Source organism: Squalius cephalus (genome assembly GCF_949319135.1).
Source record: "Squalius cephalus genome assembly, chromosome: 20".
In the NCBI taxonomy this organism is placed as follows: domain Eukaryota; kingdom Metazoa; phylum Chordata; class Actinopteri; order Cypriniformes; family Leuciscidae; genus Squalius; species Squalius cephalus.
Genome location: NC_137141.1, coordinates 17,390,924 through 17,411,805, shown reverse-complemented (window position 1 = coordinate 17,411,805; position 20,882 = coordinate 17,390,924). Strand labels below are relative to the sequence as shown.

General features: G+C 39.4%; 1 protein-coding gene across 1 annotated transcript in view; it reads left to right on the top strand.

The window, feature by feature from the left end:
* Nucleotides 1-20,882, top strand: part of fmn2a (formin 2a) — a 40,498-nt gene that overhangs the window by 1,454 nt on the left and 18,162 nt on the right. Inside the window, exons 2-7 of the mRNA XM_079852638.1 lie at nucleotides 1,471-3,595; nucleotides 6,284-6,456; nucleotides 11,137-11,235; nucleotides 13,129-14,003; nucleotides 14,155-14,299; nucleotides 16,747-16,834. Coding sequence (XP_079708764.1) covers nucleotides 1,492-3,595; nucleotides 6,284-6,456; nucleotides 11,137-11,235; nucleotides 13,129-14,003; nucleotides 14,155-14,299; nucleotides 16,747-16,834 — 3,484 coding nt within the window. The 5' untranslated portion in view covers nucleotides 1,471-1,491. The remainder of the gene's footprint in view (nucleotides 1-1,470; nucleotides 3,596-6,283; nucleotides 6,457-11,136; nucleotides 11,236-13,128; nucleotides 14,004-14,154; nucleotides 14,300-16,746; nucleotides 16,835-20,882) is intronic.

Genomic DNA, 20,882 nt, shown 5'->3' with positions numbered 1-20,882 from the left:
TGAGCCGGCTCGTTTGACTCAGCTCACTGAAAAGAGCCGGCTCTTTTGACTCACAAACGGCTCTTTAAAAAATAAATGTTTAAATAAACTCGCTGAAAGTCCACCGCTAGTGAAACGTGAATATTCACATTTTTAATTGTCCATAACAACCCGAAAACTTGCCTGCTTGCCTTGCACATCTAATTAATGGGCAAAGTTTTCCGACTTTTTTTCTTACCTTCTTCTTTTTTTTTTTTTTTTTCTTTTTTTTTTGATGTGGATGTTATTGAGCTTGTAGAAGTTTAGCTCTTGCGTTCTTCTGAACATCTCGCTGAATGACATCTGAACATTGCCCGATGTAATTTCTGAGTCATATCACTCCATAATCTGCCTCTCTTTTAAATGCCTATTCCATCAGTGGTAGGCTCCAATGACTGGCTGTTTCAAAATATAGCTAATATCGAAACAAAATAACCCAGGCAGTCTCATCTACGAGATGTTTAGGCCTCCTCCAATAGTAGGCTACTGACAGCTCGGCTCATAGCTTGCAGGTTTGCTTAGTGGCAAACTTTTTTCATTTGATTGGTTCAACCGCCACCCGCCCGAATTTAATTAAAATATTATTTTTCGTCAAGTCATCTGCCCGATCCGCGGTTTACGCAACTTTTAATATTAAGACTAATATTTGGCATCAATTCATCAATTGTAGGCTACTTGGGAAACCACAGCATGGCCAATCCAAAGCTATTATAAGATAAGTAATGTTGGTCAGCTTATATCTATAATAGTGGCCATACCTCTACTGAATAAATGTTTCAGTTAAATTCAAGTGTATGCAATTCCATGGGGGCTAGTGATCAAAACTGTTGAGCTTGTGTACGTGAGACCTGCGTTAAACAGAAGGCGTGAGGACCTCTGAGCGACATAGTTTCCTAATCTGGAACGGGTAAAATATACATAAAGAGTTAAAAAAATAATAATAATCAAACGTTCGCTCACTTTTAATGATGCTCAGATATCATTAAACCCTTTTTCATTTATGGAGTCAGATGAAATAATGAGGTAATACATATGAGAAAATGTATTTGATTTAATCTTGTTGTGTTGTGTAAAAGGAAAGACAGTAGGCTAATGCGCAAAAACCTTCACCCGTATTATTGGAGACCACCATTTGGACCGATAAACGGGCTTACACTTCAAAATATCTTCTTTTATGTTCAGCAGAAGAAACTTGATGACAGAATTTTCATTTTGAAGTGAACTAATCCTTTAATTTGCTTTTCTAATGCAAAACAAACTTCTTACTTTCCATAAAAAGTAACAATGTTGTATAGTTACTTTTTAAGGTGATATACAATAATATAACATGCTACATTTAAAAGTAAATCCTAAATTCTGTTCTTCTTTTCAATAGAAACTGTTTTTTTTTTTTGTTTGTTTTTTTTTTACTTTGTTTTGTTCAGTTTTAATCTATTTGTTTCATCCTCCCAGGTCAAAATAGCAAGAAACAAGATGCAAAACATTCAGACGATAGAGATGCAGCTACCTGTCCTGCGAGAGAGTTTCCACTCCTCTCCCTTCAGAGAGAGAGCGAAAGAACGGAGGAAGAGCAGCCTGACAAATCTTATCAGAAGACAACAGCAACAGTTACTACGCCAGCAACAACAATCAGAATTGCATCAGAAGCAGCAGCTGTCCCCAACCTCACAGCACCACACTGGACATGCTCAGTTGGTCCGCTCCTCCAGTAGCCCAGCGGAGCAAATAGATGAGCAAGAGAAAGTGAAAGAGATTGGGAGGCAGGGGGAGCTGTCTCTCAGACAGTCCTCGGCTACAGCGTCACAGCCAGCATCATCACAGCAGCTGCTCTCGGCGCTGAAGAGAGAGAGAGAGGGATTAGGAAAGGAGGGGGAGAAAGTGCAAGGGAGCGCGGAGAGGGATATAGGAGAGAAGAGAGAGCAGCAGAGAGAACGAGAAAGTCAGTCTGAGCACACACATTCCCAGCATGGCCTGATTGCTAAAGGTGTTCGCCTTCTGAGGAACATGGGAAACCAGGAGGCCAAGCAAAAGAAGCCTACCATCACAACTGGAGTGGAAGATGCTGGGAATTGGGCGAGCACTGAGGACAGAGACCATGAGCATCTTAAGAAGATTAAGAAAAGTAAATTACCGAGCGACTCGGGCAAGAAGAAATCCAAATCGGAGGGCTCCAAAAGTTCTGTATTTTCCAGCATTCGTATCCGCAAGGGCCTATCCCGGAAAGTGTTGTCCAAAGAGGATGTACTGGATGGTGGGATTAGGATTAAGAGCGTGGATGCCAACGACAGCAGCAATGGTGGAATGTCAGGTGATGAGCTGGAGGGTCTCACTCCAGACAGTAAGCAACTCGTATCAGAAAGCAGGCAGTCGAGCCTGGACATGACTGAAGATGATGTTAAGAGAGAGACTGAGGGATCGGGGTCAGATACAGACCTCTACAGCTACCACTCAGCCACAGAGGCTCAGGATCTGCTGTTGGATATTCAGAGGACCATCAGACAACAGCAGCAAATGGAGGGAGTTGCTGAGGGGCAAAACTGTAGCGATGCGGTCAGGGAAGGACAAGTAGAGTCTGAAGGCCAAGTCACTCCGTGTCTTACTAGTAGTAGCTTTGCTTGTATGGGTGAACCAGAGAAGGTAAGAGGAGTATCTGCTTCTGACAGCAAAGAACAAGATCTTAAATGCAGTAGGGAAACAGTAGGAGGAGTGATTACGACATTAAAGGTTGAGCAAGGTGGCGAAGTGACTGATATTGCAAATAAAGCTGTACACTTGACCAATTTGGCCAATGACTATAGCATTCAGGATACTTTTACTGAGACAAGTAGTGTCCAGGATATCTTAGCTGTTACCAGATCAACCAGTAACTACAGTATTCAGAATACTACAGAAACATCCACCTCCTACGAGAGCGCTGAGGAGATCTTGGAGAGTTCATCTTTATCATCTCCTCTTGAAGAGTGCCATTATGGCAACAATAGCCTGACCCAAAGCCTAGAAGTTGGTCTCAATGCAAATAATCAGACCAGCTCAACATCCAAGATCAGTCGGGTCATTTTCATACCACAGAAGAGCATTAGTAGTGTAGAGCTGAACGTAGAAGGTGATGGTGGTGTAGAGGAGGTAGAGCGAGGGTGTTCCAACCAACAAAGAAGGAAAAGCAGTGCCGCGGCTATCACACAGTGGGCATCCGAGAACTTTTTAGGCTCGGGGTCAGGACCACGTAGAACTTCCAGTGCAAACCTCGGAGTTAAACCTTATCCCACAATACACACTTCTTATGTTAAAACAACCACCAGACAGCTCACTTCACCCATAATATCTCCTTCCCCAAGCCCTATGTGTCCTCGCAGGGATGTCTCAGAGTTAGGCTCAGGTCAATGGTCATCCAGAGCAGGGAGCTGGAGAGCAGGGAGCTGGAGAGCACGGAGACAGCGATCCTGTAGCATTGCCGGGCCAGTGGGTTGCCATGATGAATGGTGTGAATCCATACATGTTCAATCAGAGCTTATTGAGAGTGGCCTCCAGACCGTCAGTTCGAGGTACACACCCTCCGCCTTTCCAGATGTGTTTTCAGGTGAGTCAGTGTGTGTTATGAGTTCACACTCCTAGTCAAAGAGACCTGATTTTAATTTTAGAATACATTATATGAAACTTGCCCAGAATTTGCCCCGAGACTGCCCATCATACACTTCACAATTGTTTGTTAAAATGGTCAACTCTAACAGTCGACTGTTTTCACAGACAATCACATATTGTATGATAGGCACTGAAGTTCCCATGTGTTTTAAAATCTGTTCAGTGTTTCATGTACATTTATTGTACATTACATTTAATGTACAATGTTTAAATGTAGTGTGTTTCAGCCCTTAGTCAGATGCTGTTTAAACTGTGATTTTTGTCAAATGAGATCTATGTTCCTTGATCAGTATCCTTATTGGTCCTGGAACAGCATTCATATCAACCAGTCCTATTTTATGGTTAGGTTTAGGGCTGGGTTTGGGTCTTGAATTCATATGAACATTATAATTATCCTCTGATTTTAGGTGTAGGGTTAGGGTCAGTGTTAGAGAAAGGGTTTGTACTATGTTTGACAGGAATGCTGTGCCCAGACCCCCCAAAAAAGATGTTGGAATATATTTTCACAACACATGGGAGGTAAAAATGCTGTCACAGACATTTGTGTTTTCAAATCAGTGATTCTCTGAACTATTAATGTGTATAATTCCATGTCATAGGAGAAGACAATATAACAGTTAGTTGCCTGGGCATGATGTAAATCTCTTTTTATTTTCTGTTCTTTATTCTGGTTCATTCCCCTCAATGCTCAGTGAGCAGTCAAAAAACATAAAACATGGCTCTTAAATATGTATGCTACACACACACAATCCCACAGAAACACACACAGACACACATTAGCTGCTGGCTAGGAAAGCACTGGCTTCTGCCTCATTGAGTCAGAGTGCCACAGGAAGTTACTCAAATACACACTTGTAGGAAAGCACACACACACACTGTTTTGAAGTGGTTTAGGCATAGAGAATGCTCTTGACAAACCATTCATGAAGGTTACACCAGGACAGATCAGATACAAAGGAACAGAAAAAGATTTTTTAAAAAGGTGAGATATGAACACTTCAAATGGGGCATTTTTCATTTTTTCACCTGTTAACTTCCTGTCTAGAAGCTAGCATCCATATCTGAATGTGTTTACAAAGCCTTGAAGATATTGAAGCATCAAATGCTAACTGTGCCAAAGGCTACATGTCTTTGAAAATCAAAAGCACGATTGTGCAGAATAAAGCATTGTGCACAATCTGAATATAATGCTGAACCTGCTGTAAATATAATGTTTCATAATCTGATTTGAACATTTTTATTCTCATTAAAATGTTGACATTCATTAAATGCTACAGTATTTTTAAACAGACTCATATATTTATTTTTATAACGATAGTCTTGCATGCTTTTTTTATATAGTGCTCTCAACACTTGCTTCTGACTGCCTCAAACAAAACTTGAAGATTTTAACCTACTTAAAATCATTTGCTTGATCAAATTTGAGTTATTCATTTAAAGCATTATCAGGCTGCTAACTTTGTTTATAGATGAGACAGCCGAGCCATGACATCAGAATTTAGTTCATCCACAATCTTTTTTTATTTGCTCAATAGACGATACATGATGATTATCTAACAAGAACCACCCCCCAACACACACGCACCTTTTTTTCTCTTCTTTTTTTTTTTTGTGCTGCTTATTGATGTTGCACAAAATCAGCCTCTCTACCAGGGTGTGATATGAGAATACAGGATGAGCTATTGAGTTTGTGTCCACCTGATATATTAGAGAGAGGAAGTTCACGTGTAGTTTTGTGCTTGGAGTGGATAAATATTCCTTTTAGGAACATGCACAAACACAAACACATGCTTCAGTTCACCAAATAAAATGGCACAATTTCTGCTTTATTTGTTTGTCTGACTTAAAGCGTCAGTCCCCAAACACTCTAGTCGGGGTCAGTGGGGGAAAAAATTTTGATTCAATGAGCAGTCTATAACAGAAGAACTTAAAGGTGCACTAAAGCAATGTTGGGTGACGTCACTTCTTGTTGACGTTCAAAGTATTGTCAAACAAAACGGAGACTAGCTCGACCCTCCCTCCTCCTTATCCCGTCCCCTCCCCCTCCCTTCCGTGCTTTTCCGATGTAAATTCGTAACTTTGCGCGTTCCTTCTCCTTTTCCCTCTTCTTTGCTATTTGTTCATCGGAACGTTGTCTCTTTGGTCATATGTCGGCCATATCAAAATTCAAGAGAATATAATTCTAACGTTAGTCGTTGTCGTTGTCTAGGACATCTCTCTCCTCTAGCTAACTTCCCTCTTCATGCATCTCTTTCCTCCACTCCCCACACCCCCTTCATGTGCATGCGCACTAACCCCCAACCCCCACCCCCAAATCATTCTTGTTGGTTATTGGCTGGAACACTGTTTGTTATGTTTCGTGGTCCAGGTTGGGCCAGTCTGTTTTTGTTGCCGTTTGTGGAGCCTGGGCTGTCTACAGAGATCGCGTTTTTTTACAGTGTGTTCAGGGGACAGGCAGCTAGCGGATAGTGAGGAGATGTTTGCTGTATGTGACAAAAATGTTTCGGCCTAAAAAACGTGTGACATCGCTTAGAGCACCTTTAACAGTTACACACAAATGCAGTATTTTCACCTTCTACAGTATATTACTTTCAATAAGAATCTTCTCTATTTCACTCTCTTACAGGTCGTTCTCTGTTGGAGAGGTGTTTGGTACAGTGGGGTTGTTCTGAAGATGACACACAGGATGCTGAGAGATTCTGTTCCCGTATTCTGGCTTTGGGGATTCTACAGCCCTTTAGTGACTGCATCAGGGAGCTGCCGACAGGAAGTGATGTCACAGATAAGCCCAATTTCAATGTATGGCCATCCAATTCTTTTCTCTTGCTTTATAAGGACATTCTTCCACATTTTATCATGCAAATTTCACAAAACATCCTTATTATTGTTTTTTATTAAAGCATCTGAGATGTATTCTGCCATGTATTATCTGCAATGACATCAGTCGTGGGATCTCTATACATACATGCCTTAATATTTCTATTATGAAACATAAACCACATTTAAATGCAGGTTTTCAAGCGCTGAAATGACTTAAATGCATGTGTAGAAAGTGGTGGAGAGTCTTGTGCATTTTTCTTGCTACCAGTAGTGCAAGTGAGCCATGGGCTGATATGAATTCACACAGGTCCATTTGACCCACTTGAAGTTATATTTAATGTATAATTTATTCCAAATCACCTTTTTTCACAGTGTACCAGATGTCTTTTCAGGCCAATGTGTTGTCCACTTGTTCATGTTGACTTGTTATGAAAAATTATGTTACATTGGTTTAAGTTTAGGTTTAAAAAATAAATTAGAACATTTTGATTATGCCATATTTAAATGAAAGGGATAGTTCACCCAAAAATGAAAATTCTGAAGAACTCATCCCAAAAATGAGTTTCTTTCTTCTGTTGAACTAAAAGAAAGATATTTTGAAGAATGTTGGTAACATGTTGACTTCAATAGTAGGAAAAAAAAATACTATAGAAGTCAATGGCTACTGTCAACTGTCTGGTTACCAATATTCTGTAAAATATCTTCTTTTGTGTTCAGCAGAAGAAAGAAATTCATACATGATGGGTGAATAAATTATGACACAATTTACATTTTTGGGTGAACTACCCTGATTTCAATGATGATTTTGACTAAATATATGAACACAATGTTCAAAACAGAATCAGCACAGGTTTTGTCTGTGAGCTCAGTACTGAAATGCATTAGTAAGAAGCAGAAAAGCTGTTGATGAGTGTTACTAAAAATGTGCCAGATTTCACACATCTTATATCACTTCGTTGAACAACCCACAGAGTTGATTCTGCCTGAACAGATGAGTAGGGTAACTTTGTGCCATTGTTTGAGACAGAGGAAGAGAGGCTCATTATGTATTTATTATTATGCATGAGAAAATAGTGTGATTTATTTATTTTTTTAATCCTGCTATGTTACACAAGGCATGTTGAGATTCTCAGTTGAATGCTGTAATATGTGAGAGTGTATGTGAGAGTAATATACTAGAACATTGCAGCAATGTTGTCATGTTTCTTTGCTCGGCCACCCCATGTGACCTGAATAGAACGAATCTCTCTCTTTACTCTTTTGCTCCGCCAGTCAAAGCAGATTTGTGTCTGAACAGATGAACATTTAACACCGCTTCTCCGACTTGCCCTTCCCCCTTTCTATTTCACCCCACACATATAAACACCTCCTAACCCGCTTTAGCAGTATGAACACATATTCATGTTGTGAGTGTATATTTATAGATGTGTACGACACTCTTTCACAAATATGCGTAAAAATGTGCATCCGGTGCTTTTGCACACTTAAATAGACACATCTGCATGCATAAGCCATCTGACCAGGTTACATAAGATGGGTCACATGCCCTCTGTTGCTGCTCTATCTTTGTATTCATCTCTCTATATAGCAAACATATTCATTATCCATTTATCATCTATCCAGCTGCCTATTTGTGTATTTTTATACCGATATTCCTCAATATTTTGCTTTCACCTATCTAAATGCAGTGGAATCTCTTTAGTTACAGTAGGTTTTTGAGCAAAAACAATATCATAGGCTTCAGCCTACTCAGGCTGGCAGCCAAATAAACCTTAATGTTTCTTAAGGGCAGTGGAAATTAGACCTTTTCATTTCATTGTGTAAATGAGAATGTAAATGAGGAGGTTCTGTATTAATAATCATCTACTAATGAAACATTCAATTCTCATTATGCATCATTCGCCAAATTTGAATTAAGTAAAAATATATTTCTGTTCCAAAGTATCGTTCCAAAGACTCTTAAACACTTAAACACACTCCTCTGGTAATTAATTTAATCACCACTTTTTATTGTATTATACTTATCCCAGAGCAATGTTATTTCTCTGAATCTGTTCAGACAAGTGTTTCTCTTGACCCCTGTCCAATCGGCAGTCATCGTGTTTTAAATTCTCCCTTTCCATGTAATGGAACCCATTTCAATATTTTCTGTTCTGTTTCGTTCTGGCCTGTTGTACACCTTTCCAATATGGTGAGATACTGTACCGACACTCTATCTGAGTGGATCGCAGTTGAACTCCAGCTGAAACTGACCTGTTTAGAGCTGGTTCTTGATCTGAGAAGTACAGTAGACAACTGAAAATCCGGGCACTATTTGCATGATGTTCCAAATTCATATGCCTTTATTTCTTCTGTGGAACACAAAAACTGAATGTTTGCAAAATGTTCATGCTGTTTTCTATAATATAATGAAAGCTGATGGTGACCAGGGGCTGTCAAGCTTAAAAAAGGACAAAAGAGCACAATAAAAGCATAATTAAAATAGGCTATAAAACTTGTGCACTTTATTGTGTCTTTTGAAGCCATACAGTAGCTTTGTGTGAGGAACAGTCTGAAATCTAGGATTAATTTAAATCTTGTGTTTCATTGCATGAAAAAAAAAAAAAAAATCCTGCTTGGACATTTTGACAGGTTTCAAAAGACATCAGTTTTGAGTAAATTACAGAATCTTCCTTTTTGGGTGACCTGTCCCTTTAACACTGCACAGTGACTGAAATAACCTAACAATAACCCTGGTGTGCTGGTAGATGGCAGAGCATGACTTAATACTGTGATTTCACTTGCTGTGATTTCAAAAGGACAGCATTAATGCCACTATTCACTTTAAAGACTGTCTGACTGTTGTATATAGCCTAGACAGATTTCATCAACAAATTCACAGGTATGATGTAATAGATGCATGTTTCTATAGCCAACAGCCATTTCTGTCAGGACCACTATTGTCAAATATGATTGACAGTTAGCATACAGTTTGGATTGGCGCATACAGTTTGGATTGGCGGTATGGTTCTGTTCTGGGCGAGAACTCCCTGCGCATCCATGCAGTCTAGCATGGATAAGAGCAGGGAGAGCAGCAATAACCCCCCTTAGGGTAAACAGAACAGAACCAACATGAATGGATTGCAGATATCATTAATTAATTTTTAATGTACAACATAATTAGAGAATTTTAGTCTGATTCAATGGGAATCAGAATGCCAAATCCTGACTGACGAGAGGAGGAGCTGGGGAAGGAGGAGGGTAATTTGCTCCTGAGAAACGCGATAGCTGCTGATAATCCTGAAGGAGCTTATATATTTATACAGTGATAGGCGTCATATTCCTATAGGTAGACATGGATCAGCTGATGCGAGCTTGACTAACGTGACCTGCCAGAACTGATGCTAAGCTTGATGTTTGTGTATCAGGTAGTGTTGTAGTATTCCAGACCGGTCTTGGACTTGTCGCAGTCAAGACCACAACTGCAGAGATATCACTAAATTTCTGGTGCATTGTCTGATTTATTTGTTAACTTCATAATTAATGTTCCTGGAAGTAAAACTTCTTGTTTAAAACGCAATCAATAACTTACTTCTAATTCGATTTCTTTTGTTTGTGTCAAAGATTTCACCAAAATTAATACATATAATGCTATAATTAAGAAATATCACAAGAGCAAGTGAGTGGTTTTCTCGAATATGATTGCAAATGTGAAATTGATTTTATACAAATGTTCAATAACAAATAAGTTAATATTAGGCAATTTATATTTTACAGTTTTTTTCTCTTTTCTTCAGCTATGAAAATAGTTCCAGACAAATCTATAGCAGAGCTGTTGTGCGTTTCTGAGCAACATACAGCGGTGTTTCATTACTGAATGAATCCGCTTCTTTAGAAATTATTCTGTGACTCACTCATTAAGTGATTTGCTGCCATCTACTGCCTGTTTCATATTTAAAAGTATCATTTTATTTTTCCATCATATTTGTACCGGTATATTCAAACATTTATTTTTTTAAACATTAATATCGACATTATTTATGCAGTTGTAATTATACAAACTCCGATGCACCTTCTGTGCCACCACTGCAGTGCAAAGATTAATTTTGTTAGTGATTTAATTTGATTGGTAACAGCTCTATGTGGTGTTTTATTATTCCAGTTGTATTTTTTGTATTTTATTCTATCTATCTATCTATCTATCTATCTATCTATCTATCTATCTATCTATCTATCTATCTATCTATCTATCACTTATACCCAGCTTGTAAGGTTTACCTTTAAATGGTGTAATCATGCAGTGCAACTCTGCGGCACGTCTTGATCGAATGACATGTTCACTGCATGCTTGCGCAACCCCCCACTGATGTGAATGGACAGCCTTGAACAGCCTTTCAATTTGTATGTGTGAACATGCTGGCAGTGTCAGCCAGACAAATGCCATGTATTTTTTCTGCTCTGGTCAGTGGTGTTTTCTTTTTTTTTTTCATTCAGTTTTCCAGCAGAGGTCGCCCTTCACACAGTACTGCCACATAATCATACCTTTTTCTTGCTGTCTAATCAGGAAAGCAGTCCCAGGAACAGAAGGCTATTTTTAGATTCCTGTATGCCGTTTAAAACATTTCTTGCCATAATCAGCTCTTTTAACGCCAGCTCTCTCATTCGTTTGCACACTTACAGAATGAGCAGCTGTATACCTGGGCTCCAGTGGGACAGAATGAGATCAGAACACCTGGGCGGCTCCAAACAATGTGGCCTCCGACCCCCACCTCTGTACAGGTGCGAGTGTGTCTTCCAATATGGTTTTGTATGCCCAAAATAAGGATTGTACGGTCATTATTCCCATTATTATTAATGTATTTGATAAACACACATTAATATGTAATGTGTAATGATTACCATATTCAAATTCTAGGATATAATATTTTCGGTACAATACTTCGCTAAAATACTTCAAAGAAAGCCATGGTATTGCTATCTTACATCAGAGAATATATAGTTTACCATGGTACCATGTCCAAAGTTAATATCATGCTGCTACTCTTACATGGTACATATGGTACACAAAACACCACCCCTGTACTTTTTATAAGGGTAACAAAAAACTCCACGGTAATGCCATGCTTTTTGGACATTTTGGGGGTACTATGATGTTTTTGAACATGGTTCCATGGTAATACCATGTTTTTTGGACATGTAATATGATAAAATATATTTGTATTATTTGAAGTATCTTTGAGTATCATGTAAAATCATGTATTAATATGGTAATTATTCAGTGACATGATAAATATCAACGTACCTTGGTATTTAATTCCATTACTGTACCATAGTACATTTTTGCAAGAGCTATGTGTAATCAAACACGCATTTGCTTTTGTCTATTGTCTGTGTATGTTAATGTGTGCAAACTCTCAAATAGTTTTAAATATTTCCCCAATAGGTTTGACACCCTCATGTTACTCATAATGTAATTTACAACTCACTAGCCATACGTGTCTTTAACGTTGCTATAGAGACCTTCTGTAAACAGCATCCTAACAGCATCTTATCCTGATCTAAACATCTGTCCAGCAGGCGCAGTGCATCCCATTGCGTTTTAAGATCCACCATGTTTGATTTTTGAAATGATATATGACCACTTGCATTCCAATGTTCAAAGCACACACACGCAACACCTTATATTACAGTTTATTCCTCATGTTTCTTGTACGAATATTCCTGAATGTGATTCGAAATGCAGATCTTTTGGGGGAATATGTCTTTTTTAATTACATTAATACTTGTAATACTTAACATAATGTATATAATGCCCTGGTACACGTGACCATATCAAATCGCATGAAGGAACTTCTCTGACTACTAATGACTCTAGAATTCCCAAGGGGCTTGAAGGTCTGGAGCCAAAATTGACCCAAGCTCCCTGGCTGTGGAAAAGGGTTTTGTGAATGAAAGCGTCTCCCCAAACCCATGTCAGTCTGACAGGGCCCAACATGTAACCAGACTCCATGTGTGTGATATGTTCTCCGCCCCCCCCCCCCCCCCCCCCCCAATCCTTCACACAGACCCACACAAACTCTTTGAAGCCGTTTGAAGCTGTGTAAAAGAAAGGCACAAACCCTTCCCTCCTCATTCCCAGAGACTCTGCGGCTCGCCTTTTAGGAGTCCTCAGAGACGACTTCTGGAGTCTAGACTTGTTGGACTTCCTTGACCCTCGCTGCCAGATTGTATGTGTGTCTCTGTATGTTGTGTGTGTTTATCACCATGTTTGTGTGTTCGCCAAGTGAATCCCTTGTGTGTTGTGTGCCGATTTTTACACGCTGGCTGTGGTTGTTCATTCATTTCCCTGGGTTCACTCTCTTCCCTTTATCCAGGAAGCACCGCTACGTTTTCCATGATCAGCCAAAGTGCTTTTATTGACTTGTGGGATGCCACATGCGTGCCTGGTCTTTGCTATTAAGAAACACGGCCCCTTACTTACAAACACACACTCACTCATACCATTCCTCAAAAAACGTAGTCTCGGAGGAGAAACTAACATCCGCTAAAACAAGGCACTAACTCATGCTTGTACGATCGCATGTGACAGGAGGTGTCTGTGTTTTTCATTCCATGCTGCTGTTTCTTTTTAAAGACATGAAGTCTCTTTTTTCTGTATCCTGCTCTCCTCAGGATGGATCCACGGGGCAATCTGGGATTGTTCCAGAAGGGACTTCCGTTTCCATTCAGGAGCTAGAGCGAACGATTGAAGAATTACTTACGAAAATATCAGATATGGAAAAAGACAATAATGAATTGGATGGCACAAAGCTTGGAACAAGGGATCAAGAAGTGGGTGATAATCAAACCATCAAACAGTCTAAAGTAAATGAACAAGGAGTTCTGCGCCACGTGAAAGCCATTCAGACCTCACCTGTCGAGGAAGCCTTTATAATTCCAGTGCCTTTTTCAGACCAATCACAGACTCCCAAATTAAGTGACAGCGCCACTTCACCAATTGGACTGCCCTATTTCTGCAGCTGCCAAAGAAAACAGGAAATCAGTCCCCCTGCACCACCCCTACTTCCTGTTGTTTCAGGTGTATCGACGCCTTCAGCACCAAATGTACCAATTCCTCCACCTCCTCCACCTCCACTCCCAGGTATTGTTCCACCCCCTCCTCCGCCTCCACTTGTAGGTATGATTCCACCCCCTCCTCCACTCCCAGGTATGTCTTCACCCCCTCCACCCCGACTCCCAGGAATGGCTCCGCCCCCTCCACCACCTCCACTTCCTGGTATTGTTCCACTATCTCCATTTGTGGGCATGGCTCCACCCCCTCCTCCCCTCCCAGGCATGGCTCCACCCCCTCCACCTCCTGGCTGTGGACCTCCACCTCCCCCTCCACCTGGTTTTGGGCCCCCACCACCCTTTGGTCCCCCTCCACCCTTCATGGGGTTTGTGCCGCCCAGCATGGCTCAGGAGTCCGCCCCCCTGAAAGCTGTCATCGAGCCTCCAAGACCCATGAAACCACTCTACTGGACCCGGATTCAGCTACATGCCAAAAAGTAAACTTATGCCTCATTGACTGATGCTACATGAATTTGCAATATGTATTTTGAATGTTTGTGTTTCACCTTATTTACATTCAGCCAAGGTTTAATTATGATCACACATACAATAAGACAAACTGATATATTTTTTTTTCCTTGCACATAGGGATACCAAAAGTGCTCTGGTGTGGGAGAAGGTTCAAGAGCCATCCATAAACTTTGACGAATTTGTGGAGAAGTTTGCCAAAAGCGCAGTTAAGGAAAAGAAGAAACCTATTTCAGATACCATAACTAAATCAAAGGCCAAACAGGTAAGAAAGACTTTTCTACACCCACACTGATTGAAATCACTGGAGCCCAACAAATAGGCCATACCCTAGTGGACCTTAGTATGCCCACTTCGTCTCAGATCCCGGGACAACATTCCCGGTTGTCTGCCCCTGAAGATAGCTCTGCCCACACCTCACCACACACAAAACCATTAACAGTGATTTCACACGCACAGCTTGTGAATCAGAGCCTTACAGACGTTCAGTAAATGTTATAAGCTCTACTTAATGTTCCATCAACCAAAGTGTGACTGTGAGACTCTTTGATAAGTCTGTTTACCATCAGAAACGATCCAGGCATCTACCACATCTGAAGCTAATCTCTCTCTCTCTCTCTTCCGCTCTGGTAGTGGTGTGAAAATTAGTCATTGGTGAGAGTTTTGTGGGTCCTTCGTCTGGAGTCGAACAGATTTCTGATAACAACACACAGCTCCACAACAAGCTCATTACTAACTGCATCACCCAAAAAAAAAAAACTATTTTATTTAATTGTCCTGCAGCTGTGTTCGTCAACTATGAATTAAGTACAGATATTTAGTGTTGTTATCATGAAGATAATTTCAAAATATGTATACCATCCTTAATAAAGAGGAATGTGGCGCTACCATGGTACAGTAATTGTAACAAATGGTAGTACTGTCATACGTTGAAATGTACCATGGTACTGAAATTCATGTACCATGGTGTTTATAGTACTTACAGTTTACTTTCAAGAATACCAAGGTAGTACTTTTGTGCATGTTTTTGTACATGTACTATGGCACTAGAATGTTTTTCTTTGAAGTATCCTGTAGTGCCTGTAGTATCCTGTAGTCCTGTAGTGAATAAGGTAATCATTCCCAAAATCATTGGTAATCCCATCCAATACCATCTTTGTGCCATGGTACCACCACTTTTTTATATAAATGTGGGTAAACAAGGTTTTTATGAACACGTTTTGAGAATACTCAGTGGTATTGCCTACAAATAGGATAAATGACAAACTGGATGTTCAACCATGTAAATATTGAGAAATTCATAAGACTTTTGAAAGTGTTCTGTTTGCTCTCTCTCTCTCTCTCTCTCTCTCTCTCTCTCTCTCTCTCTCTCTCTCTCTCTCTTTCTCTCTCTGTGGTCTGTAAGATCTGAGGAATGGGAGGGGGGGTCTGTATTGAGTTAAAACCCACAACCCTCAAACCACCAGCCAACCCAGCGACTCCAGTCAGCCTAGTGTGGTCATGCCACACTTTATATGTGTGTGTGTAAGAGAAAGAGAGAGTGGGTGTGTGTAGCATTGTTCACAGTAGAGTTGCTTTAGGCCTATGGTTACAGTTTGCTCATATCAGTCAAAATTACAGTGCTAATCTAATCAAATGCCCACCTTTCACATGAATTAGATATATCAATTAAAAACAGCTGCCCGAAGCTCCATTTGAGCCCACGTTATCGTGTTAATTTTATGAATCATATTCATTTTACGGCCCATTACTTTGGCAGGAGTTACCTAGTTCTTTAGCTGGTAGTTACTGTACGACCGCCGAACCTCCATCCTCCCTCATACAGCGACATCCTCGGTTCCCACCAAGACAGTGCTAAAGTATGGAATCAATTCTCATTGGTTGGTAAGCGTCTGGTTTGAGATCCAACTCATCACAGGCATGAGTGTGTTTCCCACATCATTAACGTAGCACACCACTCTGCAGTCGGGCTGTATTTAGTGGTCATGAGCCCCGTGGAGATAATGGTAGCCAGTGGCTTCCTGATGATCACACTGAGCCGCCATCACACACTTTCAAGTGTGGCCTGTACTAGAAGGTTTTCATGGCTCCAAATTCTTTCCAACAATCAGAATTAACATGTTGTTAACGGACGGCAATGAAAGAAGACATGTTTACGATGGCACTCAATATACATGTGTTAGCACAGAAGACGCTAAAGCTACAGTGAACTAGCAGAGGGCAGAGCTCAGGGAATGTTTTCTCTTTCAAAAAACAGTGAAAATTTATACAGAGTATGTGAGGTATTCCATGCATCCACACGCATCCACTTGTTTAGAAATGCCTGATTTGAAGGGGCCGTCTGAAAGTGTCAAAATCTAACTCGGTTTAATTGGGCCAGACAGGTCTGTCATTTGCATAATCACCATGGTGTTCTTTGGCAGAGCCAGAAATGGGAGAAAGTAAAGTTCTTTTGATATATGTGGATGCTATGCATGAAAGAATGAGACAGGACCTCTCCATAATGCCATATGAGGAAACAGTCATAAATACTCATACTCATACTTTGGCTTTGTTTTTGGTTTCCTTTTTAGGCCAAAGTACCTCTCTGTGCTATTAAATTTATGAGCGCAGCCAGATGAAATACTGTGTTTATGGAATTTTTTGTATTATAGTATAATGTGGCTGATGTTTTACTACAGTAATGAAGTAATCATCCTCTGTCTCTCTCAGGTTGTCAAGCTTCTGAATAACAAACGTTCTCAGGCAGTGGGAATTCTAATGTCCAGTCTTCATTTGGATATGAAAGATATCCAGAATGGTGAGCAACCCAAAGAAGTGTTCTTTGCACTTAGTATGTCCATTGTTAATGTTGCGTGTGTGTATGTGCGCACACTTGTTCTGCTGTTGACTACTTGTCATGTTCCTGAAAAAAGCAGTTATATATATATATATATATATATATATATATATATATATATATATATATATATATATTAGGTGTGTGTGTTTTTGGCTAAACCTCGTGAGATTGTGCTCAGCCTCCTGCCAGCATGTGACCTCTCTAAGGGGGGAAATATGATGTCACAGCCAATTAAGATGCATTGTTCGGTGATGTTTATACAGTTACTGATTGTGTTTGAAAGCTGGAGAGAGAGGGTTGGTTGCGTCTCAGGGTTCAAGAATAGGTTGATACTGTAGATCTTAATGAACATGATGATTAGAGTCGCATCCTCTTTCTCATTCTGTTCTGTTCTTTTACTGTAGTTACAGTTTGAATCTGTTTTTGCATAAACCCTCAATGTCCTATTTCTCTGCTTAAGATATTTCCGAATCTGTCTCTGGAGTCTTTTTCTCTCTAATTCGTCTCTTTATACCTCGCTTATTGTTGTCATCACTCTGTCTGCTCATTCATCCCCTTGAATGGGCTATAAAGGAAATAATGCAATTTCTTCTCATCACATGTTCGGGAATGTTAGTCCTGTCTCGCAGCGCCCAGAGAACTCTTGATTGTGGATTTTTATGTGGTGAAGGAGTTACTGAAATAGAATACAAAGGAAAAAGGCCAAATACGAAGACAATTAATTAGTAAAAGTAGGAAAATGTTTTAAAAAGGTTGATTATTTCACACATATATCTTCAAACTGTCTACACTTATCTTTTGTTCCTTTTCTCATCCAGATGATGATCTGTGCATTTCTTCTTTGGATTAAAATGAATAAGATTACCTATGAAAAGCAAAGAGACAGTAGTGAACAGTAATTATTATTAAATATGATATGATATTAATGATATTTTTTTCAGTTAATCTTTGTACAGGTTACATCCATATGACAGTATGGTCACACACTGTGAAACTAGTCTTTTTGAGTTAGTCAATGAATTCTTTACTCAAACCATTCATTCGGATCCTCTGGTATGTTCAGGAACGCCACTGTTGTTTGGATACATTGATTCTGCTTTGATTTTGGAGTCGGTGCAAAAATGGACCCATGTGTGGTTACTTTTTAGTCCTGGATGGATAAATAGTGTATTCTTCAGCAACATAGTCTAAACAATGTGATTTTTTTTTTTTTTGTCATTCATTGGTTAACAGGCGGCAGACAAGCTGAATTCTGTTTTCTTTCAGTAAATTTTTTCCATGCATAATTTCCCTCCAGTCTAATCCACTGTAACAACAACCCTTTTTTAAATTCTATTTTTCTTTCTTCGTTTTAATGAATCAGCAAGGCTGGATGCAGTTTTAAAAACCACATCACATTATGTGAACGGATACCTAATATTTTACACACACACACATATGCACACATCCTTTAAACCGGCGGTATTTGAAGAAATTTTTACTGGCTCTTTGAGAATTTATGGGCACAGTCCCCATCTATTATGCAGCTCAGTACCCACAATTCAGCACTGGTCGAGTCTCATTGGGTCTCGCTGCAATTCCGCCCAATGCAGAGGCCAGTATGTTTGGCCAGAGTAAACCACCAAATAGAAACAAACAGTTTCTCTGACAGAGCTATTTACCCAGAATCAATACATTCCTCAACATCACGCTTCACCACACTGACCTGGATCAGGCCCTTTGAGGAACTAGGAAAGAATGTCGTGAGTTGGTTTAATTGCAGAGTTTAAAGGTTCATGCAAAGTTATGAGGCATTTTTTACAGTCAGTAGAAATGTTACCCGTCTGTCTCTCTTTTCTTTCATTATTCAATTATCAGCCATCAAACAACATAAAAAAAAAAAAACTCTTCTCAAGATTACGACTTGTTGGGGAACCTAAACCTAATCTGGTGCAACTCCTCTGTGGATTTCCACTGAATCGCTCCCTTTGTGTCAACTTTCTTGTTTCCCTCAGCTGGATTTCATAAGATCTCATGTTTGAGCCCTTTGCAAGCTGAAAAACACTCCTGCATGCCTGACTAGAACACAGGCTGCTCTTGCACCAACACACTTGGTGACAAGCCTTTGATTTCTACCCATAACAGTCTCAGAGTTTCACAAGTCAGCTCGGTGTTTATGCGTATGTGAGATTGGAATCCTCAACGTGTGACGCCGACCCCCTCCGGACCTTTTGTTTGTTATGTTTCTTTAGTGACTCACACACTTGTTCTGCAGTGCCGTCTGTTTGGGTCTTCTAAGCTATGTCACAGGACATTGTTTTGTGGAAACATTCTGAATCATGGCAGCAATCACAAAGAAAGCAACAAGGAAACATATGTGTATGATCATGTCCTTATATAAAATCCTTCTCTTCTCTTTGTTAGCCAAACATTGTACTGTTTTATAGTTAGTGGTGTTTAGAGAGAGAAGGTGGTATGTGTCTGTACAGCTGAAGAATTGCAAACATGGCGGCATTCGCTCGACGTCTGGAAGATAGTAATTATGGATGTTTGGCACGAACTGAATTTTGTAAACCTGTTAAGTACTAAGAAACTGCTTTAAATGTTTGGCTTATGAAATATGTAACAAGAACAGAAATGTAGAGTAGCATATCTAGAGGTATAAACCTGAGCTAGCATTGTTCACTTAAACAAGGCATTTAATCCAAGGTTGCTCCAGGGGGATTCCTCATGTAATAGGTGTTATTTGTATAAGAACGTCAGCTAAGTGATGAGCTGTGTAACAGTAAAAGTGCACGAATTTCAGGTGATTATAGTCATCGTGGTGTAAAACGTATAATTGAGTTTATAGTTTAGAAATGTGAGAATTGTTTCACAGATACTCTCACTACAATTTCTACGGAGCCTTTCTGGTTATATCCTAATTAAAGTAAATGGGCCAAGTTATTATTATTATTATTATTAATAATATTATTATTATGTGTGACACCAACCCCCTCCAGACGATTTGTATATCATACTTACTTGATCTGCAGTGCATACTATTTAATATATTTATTAAATTATATTACATTTAATAATAATAGTATAATATTTAAATTTATATTAATATTGACAAACAAATGCTAAGCACGTCTTAATTTAGCACAATTTATATAGCAGAGATGCTGACCCCCTATGATTTGTTTTTTTCAGTGACTCACACTCACTTGTTCTGCAGCATAAAATATTTAATATATTTTTATGTATATAATAACAACAGTATAAGTACTACAATTTCAATTAAAATTCTTATTTAATATTGATAAACACATGCTAAACACGTCTTACTTTAGCATAAATCTCTGTTTTATAATAATAAGAAGAATTTTAGTTAGAATAATTGTATTATTTGTATTGTTATTTGTGTCATGCCGACCCCCTCCGTACGATTTGTTTGCTTCTTCAGTTCATATATTTATTATATTACAAAATAATAATAACTATAAACACACTTTTATAACTGATCACTTTTTTTTTTTTTTCAGCTAATAAATTTAGAAAGCTTTCATAACCATTTCTTCCTCAGATTTTAAATCAAGACCACCACACTAAACTACTGCATCAGTGTTTTGGGAAAGCACAGACCACATCCCTGGACTTCAAGAGACAAATTCTTTGTTTGGAGACTTTGTTGTGGGGGTGTGGGGATTACGCTGTTGTTGTTTGTGTATGTGGCGATTGGGGTGTAGATCTGGTGGGAGTTGGTGTTGTCAGGTTGATGACAGGTTAAATTACTGAGTCATGGATTGAGCATACTTTTTTCACTCTCTTTTCTTGTCTCTCTCCCCCTTTCATGTGTTCCCTCTTCCAATCTCTTCTAAGGTTGCAGTTGTTCTCTTTGATATCTTTCTCCCATAACAGGAGGAATGCTTTTGCTGTCTGTCTCCATTTTCTACATCTGAGCATTGGCCAGATATGGATGTTTTTGTTATTTTTTTCTTGTGTGGTTTCTGGAACGAGCCAATGATCAATTTCTCAATTCCCC